The sequence below is a fragment of the Platalea leucorodia genome, assembly GCF_965183815.1.
Source record: "Platalea leucorodia genome assembly, chromosome: 1".
In the NCBI taxonomy this organism is placed as follows: domain Eukaryota; kingdom Metazoa; phylum Chordata; class Aves; order Pelecaniformes; family Threskiornithidae; genus Platalea; species Platalea leucorodia.
The window spans coordinates 158,159,264-158,176,139 of NC_138823.1; the positions used below are offsets into that span (position 1 = coordinate 158,159,264).

A 16,876-nucleotide genomic window follows, 5' to 3' on the forward strand; every position below is an offset into this window, starting at 1 on the left:
TCTGGGAGTTTTTCCATTTTCTTTTTTGCTTCATGACAGCTTTGAGTAATTCGCTCTTTGGAGGCTGTTAGAGGTCAAACGGGTGCACAACAGGGTGCTCGAACACCAACACACTACAACAGCCCCACGTCGCCCTGTGCCAGACCTGGGTGCAGCTGGTCTGGAAAGGCGCCCCATGTATTTACTCACTGTAAAGATCACAGTGGTTTTGGATAGTCCATGGCAGGCTAAGCTGGACAGTTTTTAAACATTAGCTGTAATTTAAGTAAAAATGAGGTTTGTGCTGGACCAAAGCCATTTCTGAATTTGGGCTGCATCTGCCAAATAGATTTCTTGGAAAGAAAAGAGGGGGAACTTTTACAAATATTTTTTTGTAAAATCACTCTCCCCTGCCTTTTTTTCACCACAATCTATGCAATTTTAAGAAGGTTTAATTAAAAGATACCCTGAAAGTGAATGCTCAACCTCAATTTATTTTTTTAGGTTTTAAATCTTGCCACAGAAACCTCGCAATCAAATAAAACCAAAAAACCCCACAACCAAACAAACCCAAACAAACAGAAAAACCTGGGAAAATTCCTACTTTTTTAAAAAAGCTACTGAACTGAACTATGAAATCTACTATTTGCACAATTCCAGTCCAACTGTAATCCCTGCTATAAAGACCCTCTGTATTTTAGAGATGGTATTTGCCAACCGCTCCTTGGGGCATACTGCTCCTTCTCAACTCTCCTAGTACTGCATTTCACAGAGCAGAGCACTATTTGATTGCAGCCTCTTCAAAGCTTATTATGCCCATATTTCAAGTACAAAAGCCAAAATAACTTGCAGTTTCTCCCTAAGCAGTCCTAGTGGTTTTGGATAGATTGTATGATGCAGCTCAGACTCATGTGCTAATTGTTAATTTTGGAATTTAAATAGGTTTTGTTCTATTCAAAGGCAGCAGGCTAAAGGTTTCGGAAAATGCTGGTTTTAGAAAAAAGTTTAGGTCTCTTAGAGTTTGTGAGCGAATTAGCTTTTGAGATATCTTTAAATGACAATACAAAAAACTCTAGTTCATGTTGAATGTGTATGCTTTTCTGGACTCTAAAATAAGATTATAATTATTTTTAATGTGCATTATCTTTAAAAAATCACGGAATATTAGTTGTTTATACAAACATAGATTTTGCCCTAATTATCTGTAGCCAGTAAGGGTGGTATTCCAAAATAGAGCTGGCTATTTCGAGTCATGTTTCATTTTGAACAATCTTGTTCTTAAACAGTACAATGTTCTTCTATTCCTTTCTGAATTGAGACCTCACTTATTCCTGTTATTCATCCATTTACAAATGAGGGATATTTATATACTCAGCTTATTTCCAACTGCAACAGGTTTTTAAATGGAGATGAATATTTTAATCTGTTGTTAGGCTTCTTTATATATTATATGGCAGAAACACAAACCAGATCTGTGTGCGCAGTTTCTAAGTTAAACCTAGTTTCCAATAACAAAATTAGACTCAGAGGTAAGTTTTTAATTTGGATTAACTTAATTTGGCAGTTGTAAGTGACAGGACGATTGGAAAGGCAAAGAAAGCAAAAGTTGGCTAATTTCAATGAGGTATTTGTGTTTAACAGCGAAGGCTAATAATGCCCTTTTTCTGCATCCTGGGTTGGTTTATTTTCTTTTATGCCATTATTTGTGTTTAGTGAACAGCTGGGCCAGTAGTTCCCATTTGTAGTCTTTTAGCTCTGTGAAGCAGCAGAGAAAGTAATGGACATTTGCAAATTAATACTTGCCATTATTTTCTGCTAATCTGATGTAGCTATCCTTTTTGAGCATAGATGTAATATCAGAGCAGAAGTAATTACTGTGTTAAAACTAGTACTGCAGTAGAATATTTTGCTAATTAAACTTGTTGCATTTAAATTGCTTCCTTGGATCACCATATAGAAGAGAACTGTTTTGAACAATAAATGAAACCACTTTCTTTCTCAGAGGCCTAGAATTGCAGATGGTCAGATTGTATGTGAAGCACCTAGGCTCTGAATTAGTCTTTTGTATGAAAGAGAGAAAGGTAATTTGAATGTTTGAACTCCCTGTTCCTCCCACACATACACAGGAAGCTTGTCTCAAAATGAACAATTCTCTAAATAAAGACTAATAAGAAGCTAAATTAATTAGAAGGTGTGATTTGAAAAGACATTGATGAGAAGAGTCTGTCATTTTAGACAAATGGAATGGAGCTAAATAAATTAGGCCACATTAATATCTCATTGTTCTGTGAGCAGCTTTCTTTTATTGCATTCATTAGAGGGTACTTCTTGAAATGAGTCTTTGCTAGCCATTACAGATTCAGTTCTCATTTACCAATGCCTAACACACAGCTCCTGCATTAAAAATGTTTCAGCAAATCCTCATAGTTTCTGCAAATTAATATTTATATTTCTGGATGCTGCACTTTTCATCTGCAACATAGTAGGCACTGAACATTATTTTTTTTTTTTTTCCCACTGAATTGTCAGTAAAGAAGTCTTACATCAAAAGATTTGGGAGGCAGTAGTCTGAAATCACTTTATAAAATAAACTGTATGCATATCTTGTACAATAGAATCTTCCACCAACTAGTATTCTTTCCAGTATTTATTTATTTTGGTAAAAAATACCCTGTCTCATGACTTCAGGAGTCCTTTGATAGCTTTTTAAAGTGTCTTTTAAAAGGTTGCTTCAGTATATAATTAGGATACATTGGAAATGCGCATCTCATCACGCATTTCTTCCTCTCAGAAAACAAAATGTATATTTCTCCTTTTCTTTTTCTCTCTCCTGCAGATGGAATATTTGGGAGATGTCAGCGAGTGCCAGTAATAGACATCTATAAATATGACATTTCACCCCCTGTTCTTCAGCGCCTAAGGATCATCCTGGAGAGGCTCTCACACAGAGGTATAGTAAAAGCTCTTGAGTAGGGTTAGTTGCACTGGGGGTTACAATTATTTTGTGCTGCCTCTGAGGTGACGTCTTCCGTTTTCGAACGCGGTGTGTTTCAGGCTCAGTAGCTCAGAGTTTATAAATGTAAAAAGCCATCTGACTCACTGAATCTGCAACAGGGACTTAGTGAAGAAATTTCAGGAGAGGCGCTTCCTCTCTATGTAGTGCATATCTGTGACTGACACTATGCAATACAATTTTAACATCTATGAATGCTGGTGTCGTATAAATAAATCCGCAGGAAAGAAAAATAATTTGCCCTGTATAGTTTTGCACCACAGCATATTTCAGGGTGCGTGGGCAGAAAACACACAACTTCTAGTGAGCTGGAAACAGTTCTTTACTTTCTAATGAATTCAGATAAGTAGAACTGCTCTGATTTCATTACAAGCTGTATATACTGCATTCCTTTTAATTATTATTCATCTTTCTGAAGTTAATCTCTGTGATCTTTCCAAAGCTGGAAAGGATGTTCTAGCTTCTGAATGGCATAACTTGAGCTAACAAATCAAAACTTGGATAAAGTGAAAATCAATAAGGTTTGTTTCAACAAACTTTTTAGGTACTAATACATGAGATCTACCTCTGTAGTAGACAGCCACAGGACCAAGAAATCTTTGTGATCTCAATTGTTCCAAGAGGATTGTTGGAATGGTTAATTTTGCACTTGCATCATTTGTGTGGGTGTTTGTTCCTACATATTTTCCAGTTACAAACTAGTTGTATTGCATTAGCATGATGCTAGTTTAGTTATGAGAAAAAATTGATTCTTGGAAGTTCGTGACTATACTTAGAGGCTGGGCTTCTAGTTTGGAGACGACTGATTTAATGAATTAAAAAATTTCCAGGGATTTATTTCCTGTCCAGCAGCCTATCCAGATGAAGCAAACTCTACAAAACTTGGTTGTAGTAAATCCTGGCTGATTAACAGTTACACATGAATAGTACTTGTGGCTCTTTCACTTGTTATATTCTAGAGGCTAAGTTATGCAAGCACATTTATGAAAATGCTGTTTCATCAGGGCAACACTGTATGAGTGGAAAAGCTTGTATCTGCTCTCGGTTTGAATATAGTGAAGAAGCAGGGCCAAATTCATGTCACTAAGACACCTAAATTGGTATCTAAATTGATTATGCTTGCACGGACAGCCAGTGCTCGTTTACATTGCCTGAATATCGGCAATGAGTCCTATGTAAAACTTCCTTCACGGGGATGTCGGAGGTGAGAGACCTGCAGGAGACCCACGCCCTTCTGGAGGGGCACAAATAGAGGCTGATGGGATACCCCAGGCCATCTCAAATGACGCTTACATGTCTCTACCTCCCTGACTACTGTAACATTTTAGTTAGTTCAACTGAATTCATGTAACCTTCCCCTATGAAGTGCTTCTCTGATCAATAAACCGACCTCCCCTAGGATCTCTGTTATCATCAAACCACCTCCCTGGATGTATCTGTTGCAGTAAACTGCAGTCTGCTTCTTTTAAGGAAATTTAGGCATTGAAATCTGGACTTGTCATATTTTTTCATAGCAAGAGAATGACAAGGAATACACAGATTGAAACCGTGGTGGAGAATGAAAGTACTTTTGCTTTTGTCTTTCTTTACTCGTGACATTTAGAGGTGCATATACAAATGTGTATATACTTTGAACTGATATAAAACTTTTGCAGGCAGTTTTTGTGGCCTGTGGGTATCCCAGTGATGCGAATCTTAAATGTATCTGTAGAAGATAATAGAATGCTAGAATGCCCTTGTTAAAATGATTGATGTGATAAAATCACTTTTTTTTTTTTTCTTTTTTTGTACTCTCAGTATCCTTGGCAAATTCTGAAGTGTTTAGTGAGGGCGGAAATATGGAAGGAGGAGAATCAATACAGGCTATCAGATTAATGGATTACTGACATCAGGTGGCTCAGAGAAGACTCTGCTGTTTGCTGGTGCTATCAGATGTAATACATCCAGCCCTTAGGTCATGTTCGCTGGCTGTGATGGTCACTTGCACAGTTAATGCTGTTCTCCTGCAAATTGTGTGCAAAACTTTATAACCATTTCTGCAGTATAGATAAGCAAGACATTGTCAAGCCCACACGAAAGTTTCAGGTAACCTCAAGAAAGGGCTTCTCTTTTTCAGAGGTCTTATTTCCTTTATCTATGTATTATCCAGTTCTTGTCCTTTCCAAAAGAGTACTGGCTAGCTGCACTTGGTGATGCCCAACTTCCCTGGAAGGGATAGGGGACAGTATCGATTCTCTCCTTTTTGTAAAGAGCAGGACAAATTTCACTTGGAAGACTATATAGCAGGTCCCACAATAAGTAAAACTTTTAATAATCTCTATTTTGAACACTTTCTATTTTTATTAGACATATATACAACTAAGGACCAGATACTTTAGAGGTTACTAACTTGAGTGGTTTTCTAGGGATTTATTTATTTATTTATTTTTCTAATGTGACTTGCTTTTTCTTTTTTGTTTCCTTCCTGATGTCATCTTGCTGTATTACTAATCTCCTATTTTTTTCTAGAGATAATCTGTTGATATCTATTTCCATAGAATTAAAAAAAAAATCCATAAAAAGCCTCATAAAATTTATGTCCTCTTTCTTTCCTATTTGCTGATCATTTCTGTCATGCCTATATTTGAATCAAGGTCCAAATGGAAGATTTTATGGTCAGGTGCTATAAAACAAAGGACAACATGATATGAATAGCAAATATCACTTGTGATTGTGCCAGCTCAAAATGTTTACTACAATAGGGAAGCATGCAACAGAGGCTTAGATGAGTGACACACTTGATGATAATCTGTTTAATAAAGGACTTTAACTAAAATTGAATTCAGGTTTCATAATGGTATAGTTTTTATGTCTTCTTTACACATTGAGTCTATCTTTGTCTACACTATCTACTAGTAGATTGATGATAGAAATTAATGCCTTGGAATATTAGCGTTTCCTACAAAGGAATGATCTGTTAGCATTCAAATACCCTTGTTCATGGCATTTTCACTCACACTGTCCTTGAGTCAGTCAAATCTTTCAAAATGCCCTTCATGAAGTAGATTTTCTGCAGATTCAGGTTTTATAAATGTGACTATCTGTATGGGAAAAGCCCTTCTCACAGTTGCTGAAACATGATGAATCACTTTCTGAAATTGGTAGTGGTATAATTTATAATTTATGAGGAGTTGAAACTTTTCTTATTGTCTGATAAACAGAACAATCACTGATGCTGTTTAGATAGGACTAAATCATTGGAAAAGGGAAATGAAGGAAGTATCAGCATAGAGGGGTGAATGAGTAGTGCCTGAAGGAAGCAGAAATACTTGTCCCTATGGTTGATCTTCTGAGTCTTCTTGTCTAACTTGGGAGAAGATACTGGGAATATACCAAAATGATAAATCATCTATATACCTCCCTGTTTGAGGTAAAACGCACAAAATAGATTTTTTTACTGAAATGGATTAAAGAGATGATAAAATGTTTTGTTTTCTTCTTGTCCCAACAATATTATCGTGAAGGCAAAGTGATTGCATCACTTCTTAGCAAGATTGTGGAAACATGGTTTCACACTGAGGGTTGACCTATACGACTAGAAGCACGGAAAATGAGATAGGAGGACTAATCATGGTACATTATAAATCAAGCATGAATGCATAAATAGTACTTGAAATATAAGCAATAATAAAAGAGAACAGTAGTATTTCTCAACTTGCTTACTCCAACAGGGATTTACATTTATTTCATAGAATAGTTTCTAACCAGTGGTTCAGACTAGCTGGTAACATGGTATACTAACTGTGAAAGTGCAGCTGCCATAGCAATGAGCATTGCTAGAAGAAAGAGCTCAGAGATGGAGCCAGAAGGACAGACTTCTTTAAAGACATCAGAACAAAGGTATTTGCTCAGGGTCACAAGTAGTGTCCATCTGCCTTAGGATTCTGCCTCTGGGAGTGGCCACTGCGCGTGTTTAGGGAAAAAATCTAAGGAAAGTTCAAGCATACAGAAGCACTTCACAGCATTTGTACTTTCTCAGCGTTACGTGCTTGGCATATGGTTCTCCTAAGCTAGAAGTCATATTTTTGTGTTTGCTGTATTCCTGGTGGACACTGTTGCTAGCACAGTTTGATAGGATACTGTGTATTAGAAACAAGGTATGTTAGACTAATAATCGGTAGTTCAGCTGCTGTCTTCTGGTCTGCTCAAATTTTAACTAAATTACAGCTGTTGTCACTCTACTGCAGAAACTGTGCAGCATGACTATTTGGAAAACAGATAAGATAAACGTCTTTTGTTTATGTAAGTTGGAGTCATTACTAAATGATTTCTGGGTGTGCTTGTTGCTACTGAATTTTTGCTATAACACCGTCTTGTTCTAAACTTTGTTTGTAAACTTTTTTTTCAAGGAAAGCAATTTCTGTTATGCTATTATGAAGAAAGTCCTGCTTAAGATATTCAAATATCAACAGTGTTATTAAGAGAACCAAAAAGAGTAGGATACACTTTTAAATTCATTTACCTCAAGTCAGCAAGATATTCTTGAGAGGCTCATGAGCTGTGAAAATAGGCAACAGATTTACAGACTATTTGAAAAAATAGCACTTTTTTCCTCGTTTGTCTTCTTTGCAACCCAGAAAGCTCTTGACAGGGAGAAAAAAAATATTTGTTCTAAATTAATTTTAACCAGTTAAGTGTGAGGTGATTAATATAACTTTGCTAGAAATAGTTTTATACTCTTACAGCAAATTTGTTTTAAAAACTAAAATGATTTACAATCAGTTAACTTGAAAATTGAAATGAATGTGACTTGTCACATGCAGCTTGTGAAGTACGAAAGGGTTGCTAAATATTTCAGTCAGGACTATTTTTCAAGGCAAAGTATCATTTGTTACTGCAACGAAGGTAACGGACTTTAAAGTAAACCTTTACATGCTCAGTTTTGAAATAAACTTAAAAGGAATAATGCAGTTCTTGCACATATTTGCAAGCTGATTATCACATCATTATGGAGGTATATGGAAAGCTGAAAACAAGAGAGGTAGGAGAAAGCAGGTTTTTCTTTAAATTCAAGTATTGATATAAAGGAAGGCAAAATCTTCTTTTGGCCTTCAGGAAAAAAAAAATAATTTTACTTGAATGGAGCAGTGCGTTTACATCAAATTTCCCAGGCATCAGCTTGCTCCAGACATCTGTGTACTTAACAAATTCTTCTCCTATGGCTGCTGAAGCCAGGAATTGAAGCATAAACCCCATGACATGCTACACTGGAGGAACTCAGCCGGGACTGGACATATTTACCTTCTTCTGGTATACCTGTCACACTGCCTTAACTTTTTGGCTCAATGGACAATAACGCACTGAAAAGGTTGCAAAAAACTCCTGCCTTTGTTAAGTGCTAAAGCACCTCTGATATTTTGTTTGGTCTTCAAAACCTAAATAGAACTTCAGAAAACTATGAATGAGTTTCAGGAAAAGCAAGAAGTTTTATTTTAGAAAACAACAGAAAGAATACACTTTGGAATCTGCTTACCAGACATAATCTGATATAGCATTGACTTTCTCTTTGCTGTATAAGACATTTATGAAAAATGTTCTTTCCAGGAAATTAGTATTTATGAAGAATGTATTTGCATTACAAAAAATGATTATAGGGCCAAAGCAGATTCTATGTTTTGTGGGAAAGATATTTGAAAGTACAGAAAAAATTTTTTAATATATATTTAGTTTTATCTGCATTCATAACACTTGTATAAAGCTTTCTGATTTTGCATCATTTGAATGTTGCTTTTTTGGAAGATAGGTATGTCAATACAATAGCATCATATAATTTTTGTTTAAAAAGAATGATCAATCAGAGATTTTACTTGTGTTTTTGATAAAATAACACATTAACTAATATGTTTGATAGAAAGGAGAAAAGGTCTGAATGTCTCCTGTGTGTCATGTTTCTGTCAACTAGCAGTGACAATTGCTGACTGGGATCAGAATGTATGAAATTCTTTGTGGCCCAGATAACTTTACAGCTCTTCTTCCGAAGGAAACATTGAAATTAGTGGTAATATAATGCAAATATCAAAGGCTGACGATCAATTCCTCCCTTGCTTCCTTTGTTTTGAAGATCTCTGCGGTGCCTTGTGGATTTTAACCTCTGCATTAATGCTTAGTCTTTTCCATGAAGCTCTCTGTGCTGTCTCTTCCACAGTTTGTTGTCTTTCTGATCTTTGAAATTTGGAGACTCTCTGTTTCTTCCTCCGGTTGAAGAAACTCTTCTTGTTCCGGTTGGACTTCACTGAGCAAGCTCGCCAGGCCTCCTCTGGATGGCCTCATTCTCAGCATTAGGCTGAGCAACAGCTCAACAGCAGAAGGTCTTTGTATTTGGGTTGTTTATTCATTAACATGCTTCCCTGGTAATAATGCCACATGCGGTTCTGAACTTCATTCTTATTCTCTTAGACCATTCTTTAAAAAAATATTAACACCTTCCACAGGACAATTGGACTGGGCATACACTGGGCTTGAAGTGATATGGGTACATAATATGTTTTTAAAACAAAAATCAAATTGCAGTTCATTATCAGTTGTTCCCACACTTGGAATATCAGCAAGTATCAATTCAAGCATGAGATTACTTCTTTAGCTGCTGTATTCTCTAATAATTCTACTTTTGGAATCTGTGAATAACAATATAGCATATCCAAACTAATTATGCCATTTTGTACCATTAATCTATAATTATAGCACATTTACATATTCAACATAGGACTGTTTTTTATCATTGCAGCACCAGTGTTTTCATCCTTATTTGTTTATTACTAGGGAATTTGTTTTCCTTTTCTATTTCTATATTAATTGCATTTCTTTATCTACAGATTTTATCTCTATCTACAGATTTTATCTCTATCTACATTGCCTCACGTTCTTTTAAGATATCAACTCTTAATCACATCTAGTGCTTGACATATTTTTAGCCTTATAATAGGTACTCTAAATTCTGAAACATTTAGGCTTATTTTTTCGAAATCATGTTTTTAATCTTATTCATACAAAACCTCAGTAGGTAGATTGTGTCCCTCACAGTACACCATGGTATGATTGAAGCTTTACCTTGTTTTAGTAAGCAGTATGAATTCTCACAAAAGTTCTTTTTTCCCTTTGCTGTACAGGGAAAAAAAAAAAAAAGTACATATACTTTTTTCACTTAAGATGTTTTCATTCTTCATCTTACAGCTTTGTCAGAATGCTTCTGACAAACGTAGCAGTTTCCTGCAAAGGCTGGGTGATATTAAATCTCTTTTTTAATTCCACTTGTGTTTTCTTTCATGCTGATTCTTAGCATATACTCACTGTATTTCACAAGTACCTCCTTCTGTTTTGCTTTGCCTGTACATATGTGTATGGTCATGGATAGACAGTGCTGTTCAAGATAATAAAATCGTGCTTTCCCTCCAACACTTTTCCATTGCTCAGTTTCTCTTTTGCAGCTTCTCACAGTCTTAAAATTGCAAAAAGGACTTTCCCCCCATTTTGAGTCTTTTATTCCTATTGCTATCTAGTTTCTAAGCATTGCACAGACCTGCACTGCATATTTAACTAAAGTGTCTCCAATTTTGTAGGAAGTCTTTGAATATTCTTCCTCTGTTTGACTTAGCATATGTCAAATGTATAGCTATTAAACTACTTTTTTCTTTTTTTCTTTATCTCATTTTGGGGTTTGTGTGGGGTTTTTTGAATGCAATATTTGCACATTTCTTTAACATGGTCAGATAATTGATTTTCTTTTCTTTATTTTACCTGCAAGCTGTCCAACAACGCAAAACCTCTGACTTAGAAAGTGTAAGGCTGCTGAGTCCGCAGTATTTTAGAAACTTACCTTTTTGTTCCTTTTAGTTTTTTGTAGCTCCACTTGCTTTTGTGAAGAGGCAGATTTCCTGCCTAAGCATCCTCTAATTGTCTGATACATTCCTAGAAAGCTGTGTTGAGTCTTCAGGTACTCCTTCATATTCACTATTCCGTGACTTTTTTTCTTTGTCTGATAAAAAGGTGCTATTAGAGATGGAAGCACTCTCTGACCATCTATCACTCTCCCTTCTAGTAGTTTTTCACATGTCTTCCCAGCTTCAATTTGAAGGTTTTCATGTGTAATAAATATCATGAAATGCTTTTCTTGAAAACCACTACCTAGGTGAGGACTTAGGGTATCGATGTAACTGCTGGGGTAAAATCATTATTAAAAACATTATTAAAACACAGTATTTCTGTATTTTGTAGTTGGTCATGCTCAGCCTGTGTTTTACCCAGTTGACAGGCCAGAAAGGGGCCTATCTGGGACACATGGAGAGGAGCCACAGATACTACAGAAAAGTGCAGGGGGTGTGATATCAGGCAGGGGGAGAGCATGTGGTACAGGGGATTGTAGTAGACACATGGGCTCAGGGTGCTGACAAACTTTTTTTATAACTGACAAACTTTTTTTATAACTGACAAGGAATTGGCTAAAAAGGCAATGGGTGGAGGGAGAGGGACTGTAGGGGTTTTTTTCTCCATCAAGCTCCAGCCAGCTGACAAGCAGCAACTGATTTGAGTCAGTGTGTCCCAGATCTGGCCCTTGAAAGTGCTACTTACCCTTATAGATAACATCACACTGCCTGACTTAATTGATGGCATAATTGAAATGTTAAAAATATAAAATGATCTAAAAATTATAAAGATACAGTAGCCTTAGCCAAGAATTTAATTCCATAACCACTGAGTTTTATTTAGTCATGTTATGTATTTTTTTTTTTCCTCACAGTGTTGTAAGTGCCTGGTTGGTAACTCATTGGAATATCTTTGCTGTACTTGAATGTTAAGAAACAACCAGGGCGAACACAAGTCTGTGTTAGTTATGGGAGTAAAGGAATGGAAGGAAGGTCGCACATAGTCACAGACGAGAGCCGTGCCTGTTCCCATACAAGCGCACTTGCCCAACTTGAAACTGACTGCAGCTTGTATGATGTCTGGGCTACTCAACTTTCTGAGTTTCCAGGCAGTTTGCATTTGCTGAGCTATTCTAACCAATATATATTTTGCAAAAGATTTTTTTTCCTCTGTCTTCAAGGAGCTGTTATGTTGCCATTTATTGCTGTATTTGCAACGTGAGATCTTTTGGCAGGGTATTTTTCACAAACTTTAAATTCCACATTGGTCCTTATTGAGAGCTGTTAGTTTATGTCCTTCATGGTGAATGACCAATATGCAATATTACCTATCTGTCCATAGTGAAAAAGACTTTCTGAGAAATTACTAGGGTATGTTACTGTATAATTTCCTTCGGTGTTGTCCTTATGTGAAAGGTTTAAGAACTACAAGTCAAATAATGTGAAATAAATAGAAGTGCTTAGAGGAATCACGGAAGTGCTGGTTAGGTGGACCTCTGGAGGTTATCTAGCTAAGTCTCTGGCTAAAAGCAGGGTAAGTGGAAACTATATCAGATTGTCTGCTTGAGTCTTGAAAACCTCCAAGGAAAGGGATTTTAAAACCCTTTGGGCTTTACCCAAAGTTTGACATGTTTGGCTAGCCTATGAGAGAAGAGGTTCTTGCCATGTCCAACCTAAACCTCCCAAACTACAACTTGTGGCTTTTGCCTCTTGTTTTACGATCAGCCAAAAGTAGGAAGAATTTGAATATGTTGTCTTTTCAACTACCCTCCATGCTGCTGTAGGCTGCATTGCTGGTGGCTAAGGTCCACCCTTAGCCACTTCTTCACAACACAAAAGCAGCTCCTGTACTATCTCTTCTTACTGGTTATATGACTCAATCAGCTTGATTACCCTCTGTTGGACTTTCTCCAGTGTCTGAATTTCTTTATTGAACCCCAGTTCAAGAAACTGGATCAAAAAATGGACACATAATCTAGATGTGGCCACACTGCTGCTGAGTAGAGGGGGGTAATGCCCTCCTCTGAACTGCTGCCTATTCTGCTAATGTAGCCCAATCCGGACTATTAGAATCACTTCTATTTTACTATTTTGTTAGTATGCCAGGAAAGCAAGCCAAGAGGCACTCCTTAGGCCACATTAGCTCTTTCATAAACTATTCTTTGAATTTATGTAAGTACTAAGCTAGGCAGCATTGTTTGTCTCCATTGTTCCGAGTCGCTTATGCATTTGGTACAGGTGCTCCCTTCCCCCCCACCCCTTGCAGGAGACTAGGCAAGTGAAAAGACTTTGGCACTCTAGCTCAGCTTTTTCAAACAGTTTGATGAGTTTCAGGTCTTTCCAGGTAGACTCTAATAATACTATGCTCATTTCTGATAATGTTATAGTTAGTGGCATTCAGTACACTGTCAAACATCAAGCTTTTCATTCCGATTATAGTTATGAGGTTTTAGCAGGCGTCCAGCTAATAGTCACATTCAAGATATTAGAGGGACTTAATATTAGCCAATACTGCAAAACAATGAAAAAAACCCCTCCTAAATCAAAACTCTATGTGATCAAAAGGTCAGTTATTTTGTTCAGCCACATACCTTTCCTCTTTGTAACTTCATGAGATAAGTCTGTTCTCTGTAAAATTCTCGCTTTCCCAAATGAGCATCAATGTAAATAGATAAGCAAGATATAATTCCAAAGCAAAAAGACACCTTCTTTCATCTCTTATTTTTTCTGCCCCCCAAACGTTAGCTGGAAGCACAGCATTTCCCTGCCTCCGTGGGGCCTCCCTGCTGTTACTCGCTTGCCCTCGCCCCTGCTCAGAAGCAGCACACAGGCAGTTTGTTCCTGTGCAGAGGCCTGAGCGGGTCACTCAACATATGGAGCCCTCCTGAATATTTGCTTCACTTTTCTCTGGGGTAGTCGCTAGAGAGCATCCCCACTGTCAGACTCCCAACCCTTCCATCTCCTCCAGGTTGCTTGCTGCTCCAACAAGCTCTTTTTCCATTCAGCATGTTCATGGAGTGCCAGCAACCTCGTCTTATCTCTGAGGAGATTTGGTGCAATCTGCTTGTGTTAAGTGACCCCTTGGGCCTCTTCCCCTCAATCTCCTCCTGGTATCTCCTGTAGTTTTTCTTCTAAAAACGCAAAATTTTAGAGGTTTAGACTTTTCCTCTTTAAAGAATAATACTTAGACTCTTCAAACAATATTTGATATTCATCATCGATAAATTACTAACGTGATAGGCTTATGTTTATCCTCATTTCAGAAAGAACTCTATATATACTAACTTTAATGAGCATCATCATGCACTGAAAATATTTAATAATGTCAATTCTATGTGACTTGGGCCAGTCACTCCCAGTAGAAAAAGAAACAGAGATTAAAAAATTCATTAAGTTTAAAATTGTTCACCTGAACACTTCATAAAATATTTATGAATAATGAATACTTTTACAGATCTCAGAATTGAATTGGAAACAATTTATAAACAGAAGAAGGGTTAAACTCGCCACCTAATGAAGTCATAATGAATAAGTCAATCAGCCCCACATAGGATGGAAAATGCATTATCTTATGTTTTGAGTTATAGCTCCAACGTTACCACCAATCTTCATTTGAAAATCTCTGCAAGATTGGGCATTAGCATATGTTTGCATGTATGTGGAAGAGACAATGATAAAATATTCTTCCCTTTCCTTCCATCAAAGTGAACTTTGTTTGGACACTGCCTGCGGGCTTGAGCAGAGGGCAGTGAACACTCAGAGAGGAATACATTGATTTAAAATTTAAAATTAAAATGTCCATCGACACTGAAAACTTCTTTGTACCATCTTATTAACCTGTGAGATAATTCCACCAGTCAATAAATAAAAATGGAATGTGGCCCTCAGTGTGAGTTGCTTAAAATGGGAGAATTTTCTTTAAGCTGAGAATAACATTAGAAAGACTGGATACCAAATTCAATTCAGAAATGAGGAAAATATGCTTGAACCCATCTCGGTGGAACTCAGCTTTTTCTCCCTTGTGGGCAGTGCAAAACCTGTCTGCTTTTAAATTTTAATTAAAACTTAGATTAGTTATGATCATCTAATCTTTCCTTTGCACTGCAGTGTCTGATCGCTATGTATAAGTATCCAAAATTTAATCTACTTCTGGTCCTCCTAGATTTGACAGTCTAATTAAGTGCTCAGTTCTAGCACTTAGTATATAAGAAATCCCACTTCACGTTTTGGTAAAGATTTTAGATAAAATTGGTCGCTTACCTGTTCTGCTGAAATCTTTCTGAATAATTTTATTGTTTCGTCTTCACTGCTGCATTCATCTGCTTTAGGAACCAACAGATTTCCTTCCTGCATTACGCTAAAAAATTTATTTGAAGGCTCAGCCAAGCATTGATAGTAAAGCATTACTGACGTCATACTGGGTTGCCTTAAAGACATACCTTCAGTATCAAAATTAGTATATAAAAATATGTGAACATACAAACATTGGCTCTAAAACTAGAAGCTCATTATTTATACAACATGTGCAAATATCTCTTTGTTATTTCTTGCACATGACCTTGCTCTTCTCCCTGTTGGTCTGTTCTTCGCTTTTCTTCTCTCTAGGACTCTGCCCTTCACCTCATCCCAGGTTCCTTGTGACTAATTTTTCTCTTTTGGACTTTGGGAAGAGATGACATTCATCTGTTATTCTTATGCTAGCAGGTAATCATCACAGAAAGCTCTAGCACAAGTCTACTGTCTCCTTTTAAAGAAGCAGTTCTTTTTGCTTATGCCACTTGTCTCAATGTGTACAGAGGCAGGTGATCCACATTCTGGTAATGCCAGCACACATTATATGGATGGAGATGTTATTTCAAGTGCTCTTAGCTATTCTGTTGATAGTAGGCTTAAATTTGCTCTACAGGGGGCCATCTCAACTCTAAAAAAATTGTACATGGCTGCAAATTTGTAAAATTGTTAATCCTCCACCCCCTTTTTTTACCCCCCACCCCATCCCATCCCATTTGTAATGACAGTGAGTCCCAAGACGGTGCCTCAAACACTCTGTCGCGCTGGGTTGACTCTGCTGTTGCTGAACTGAAAATGCATGCTCCAATTGTGTGGATGGCATCCATCGCACACAGTTGAGAGTCTACAGTCCCTGTCTACTGGGGCTCCCTTTATAAACAGTAGAGAAACAGGCACTTTTAGGGTGTGATTCATCTGTGTAATTTTAGACAACGGTAGGATGAAGTGAATCATATCCTAGATTTCACTGACTGTATTGCTTAGCTCTCCATTGACTAGGGAGTCCACAGCTGATTACCTCTCCTGTTCTGTTTAGTCACATGGATTTTGTCCTTTGTGTCTCACTGAATGCAATATTTAAGTTCAGCCACATTTTAGGCCCTGCAGAGAGGTGTTTAGAGGAATTAAGTTGTACTTTAAGGATAAGTAGCTTCTGGTACATCTTTAAGAGTCTTAGACAGACTGAACAGAACCTGAGAAACAATTTCAAATTCCCAGCGCCAGGGTCACTGAAAAAAAAATTACCTTTGCTGCAGTTTGCCCTGGCCTATACTCTTGCAACATTTTAATTATTTTTCTGAAATCCTTTGGGTACTCATCAGTTATCCATGTAGCAGCATAAACCAATCAGTGCTCAAATTCTGAGCTTTGTTGAATAGCAAGTATGCAGGCAGTTTCTAATCCTGCTGTGTTTTTTGGAATAAACTTTTTTGTGCAACTCATGCTAGAATAGATCCTGGATTTATCTTGAACTTCAGTTTGACAGATCATGGTACAGGCCCTTTCCTGACAATTGATGGTGTGAACTTATCTTCATTGGAAGGTAGTTCAGATTTTAACTTTGAGAATATTCTTGCAATCTTAAAATTTCTGTTATTTTATACTTCACCAGTTTTCTTTAAACTAGGGACAAGATAAACCTGTTTACATGTCTTTTATTTTCTAGGGGCTCTATGTCACATAGTATTAGTTTCCA

At 37.0% G+C, this 16,876-nt stretch overlaps 1 protein-coding gene across 1 annotated transcript in view; it reads left to right on the forward strand.

Annotated features, from left to right (window-relative positions):
* The window catches only part of PTPRN2 (protein tyrosine phosphatase receptor type N2), a gene marked incomplete at both ends in the record, with an annotated part of 667,311 nt that overhangs the window by 172,464 nt on the left and 477,971 nt on the right, over nucleotides 1-16,876 (forward strand). The window contains one exon of the mRNA XM_082310546.1: nucleotides 2,816-2,929. Within this exon, the coding sequence (XP_082166672.1) occupies nucleotides 2,816-2,929 (114 nt within the window). The remainder of the gene's footprint in view (nucleotides 1-2,815; nucleotides 2,930-16,876) is intronic.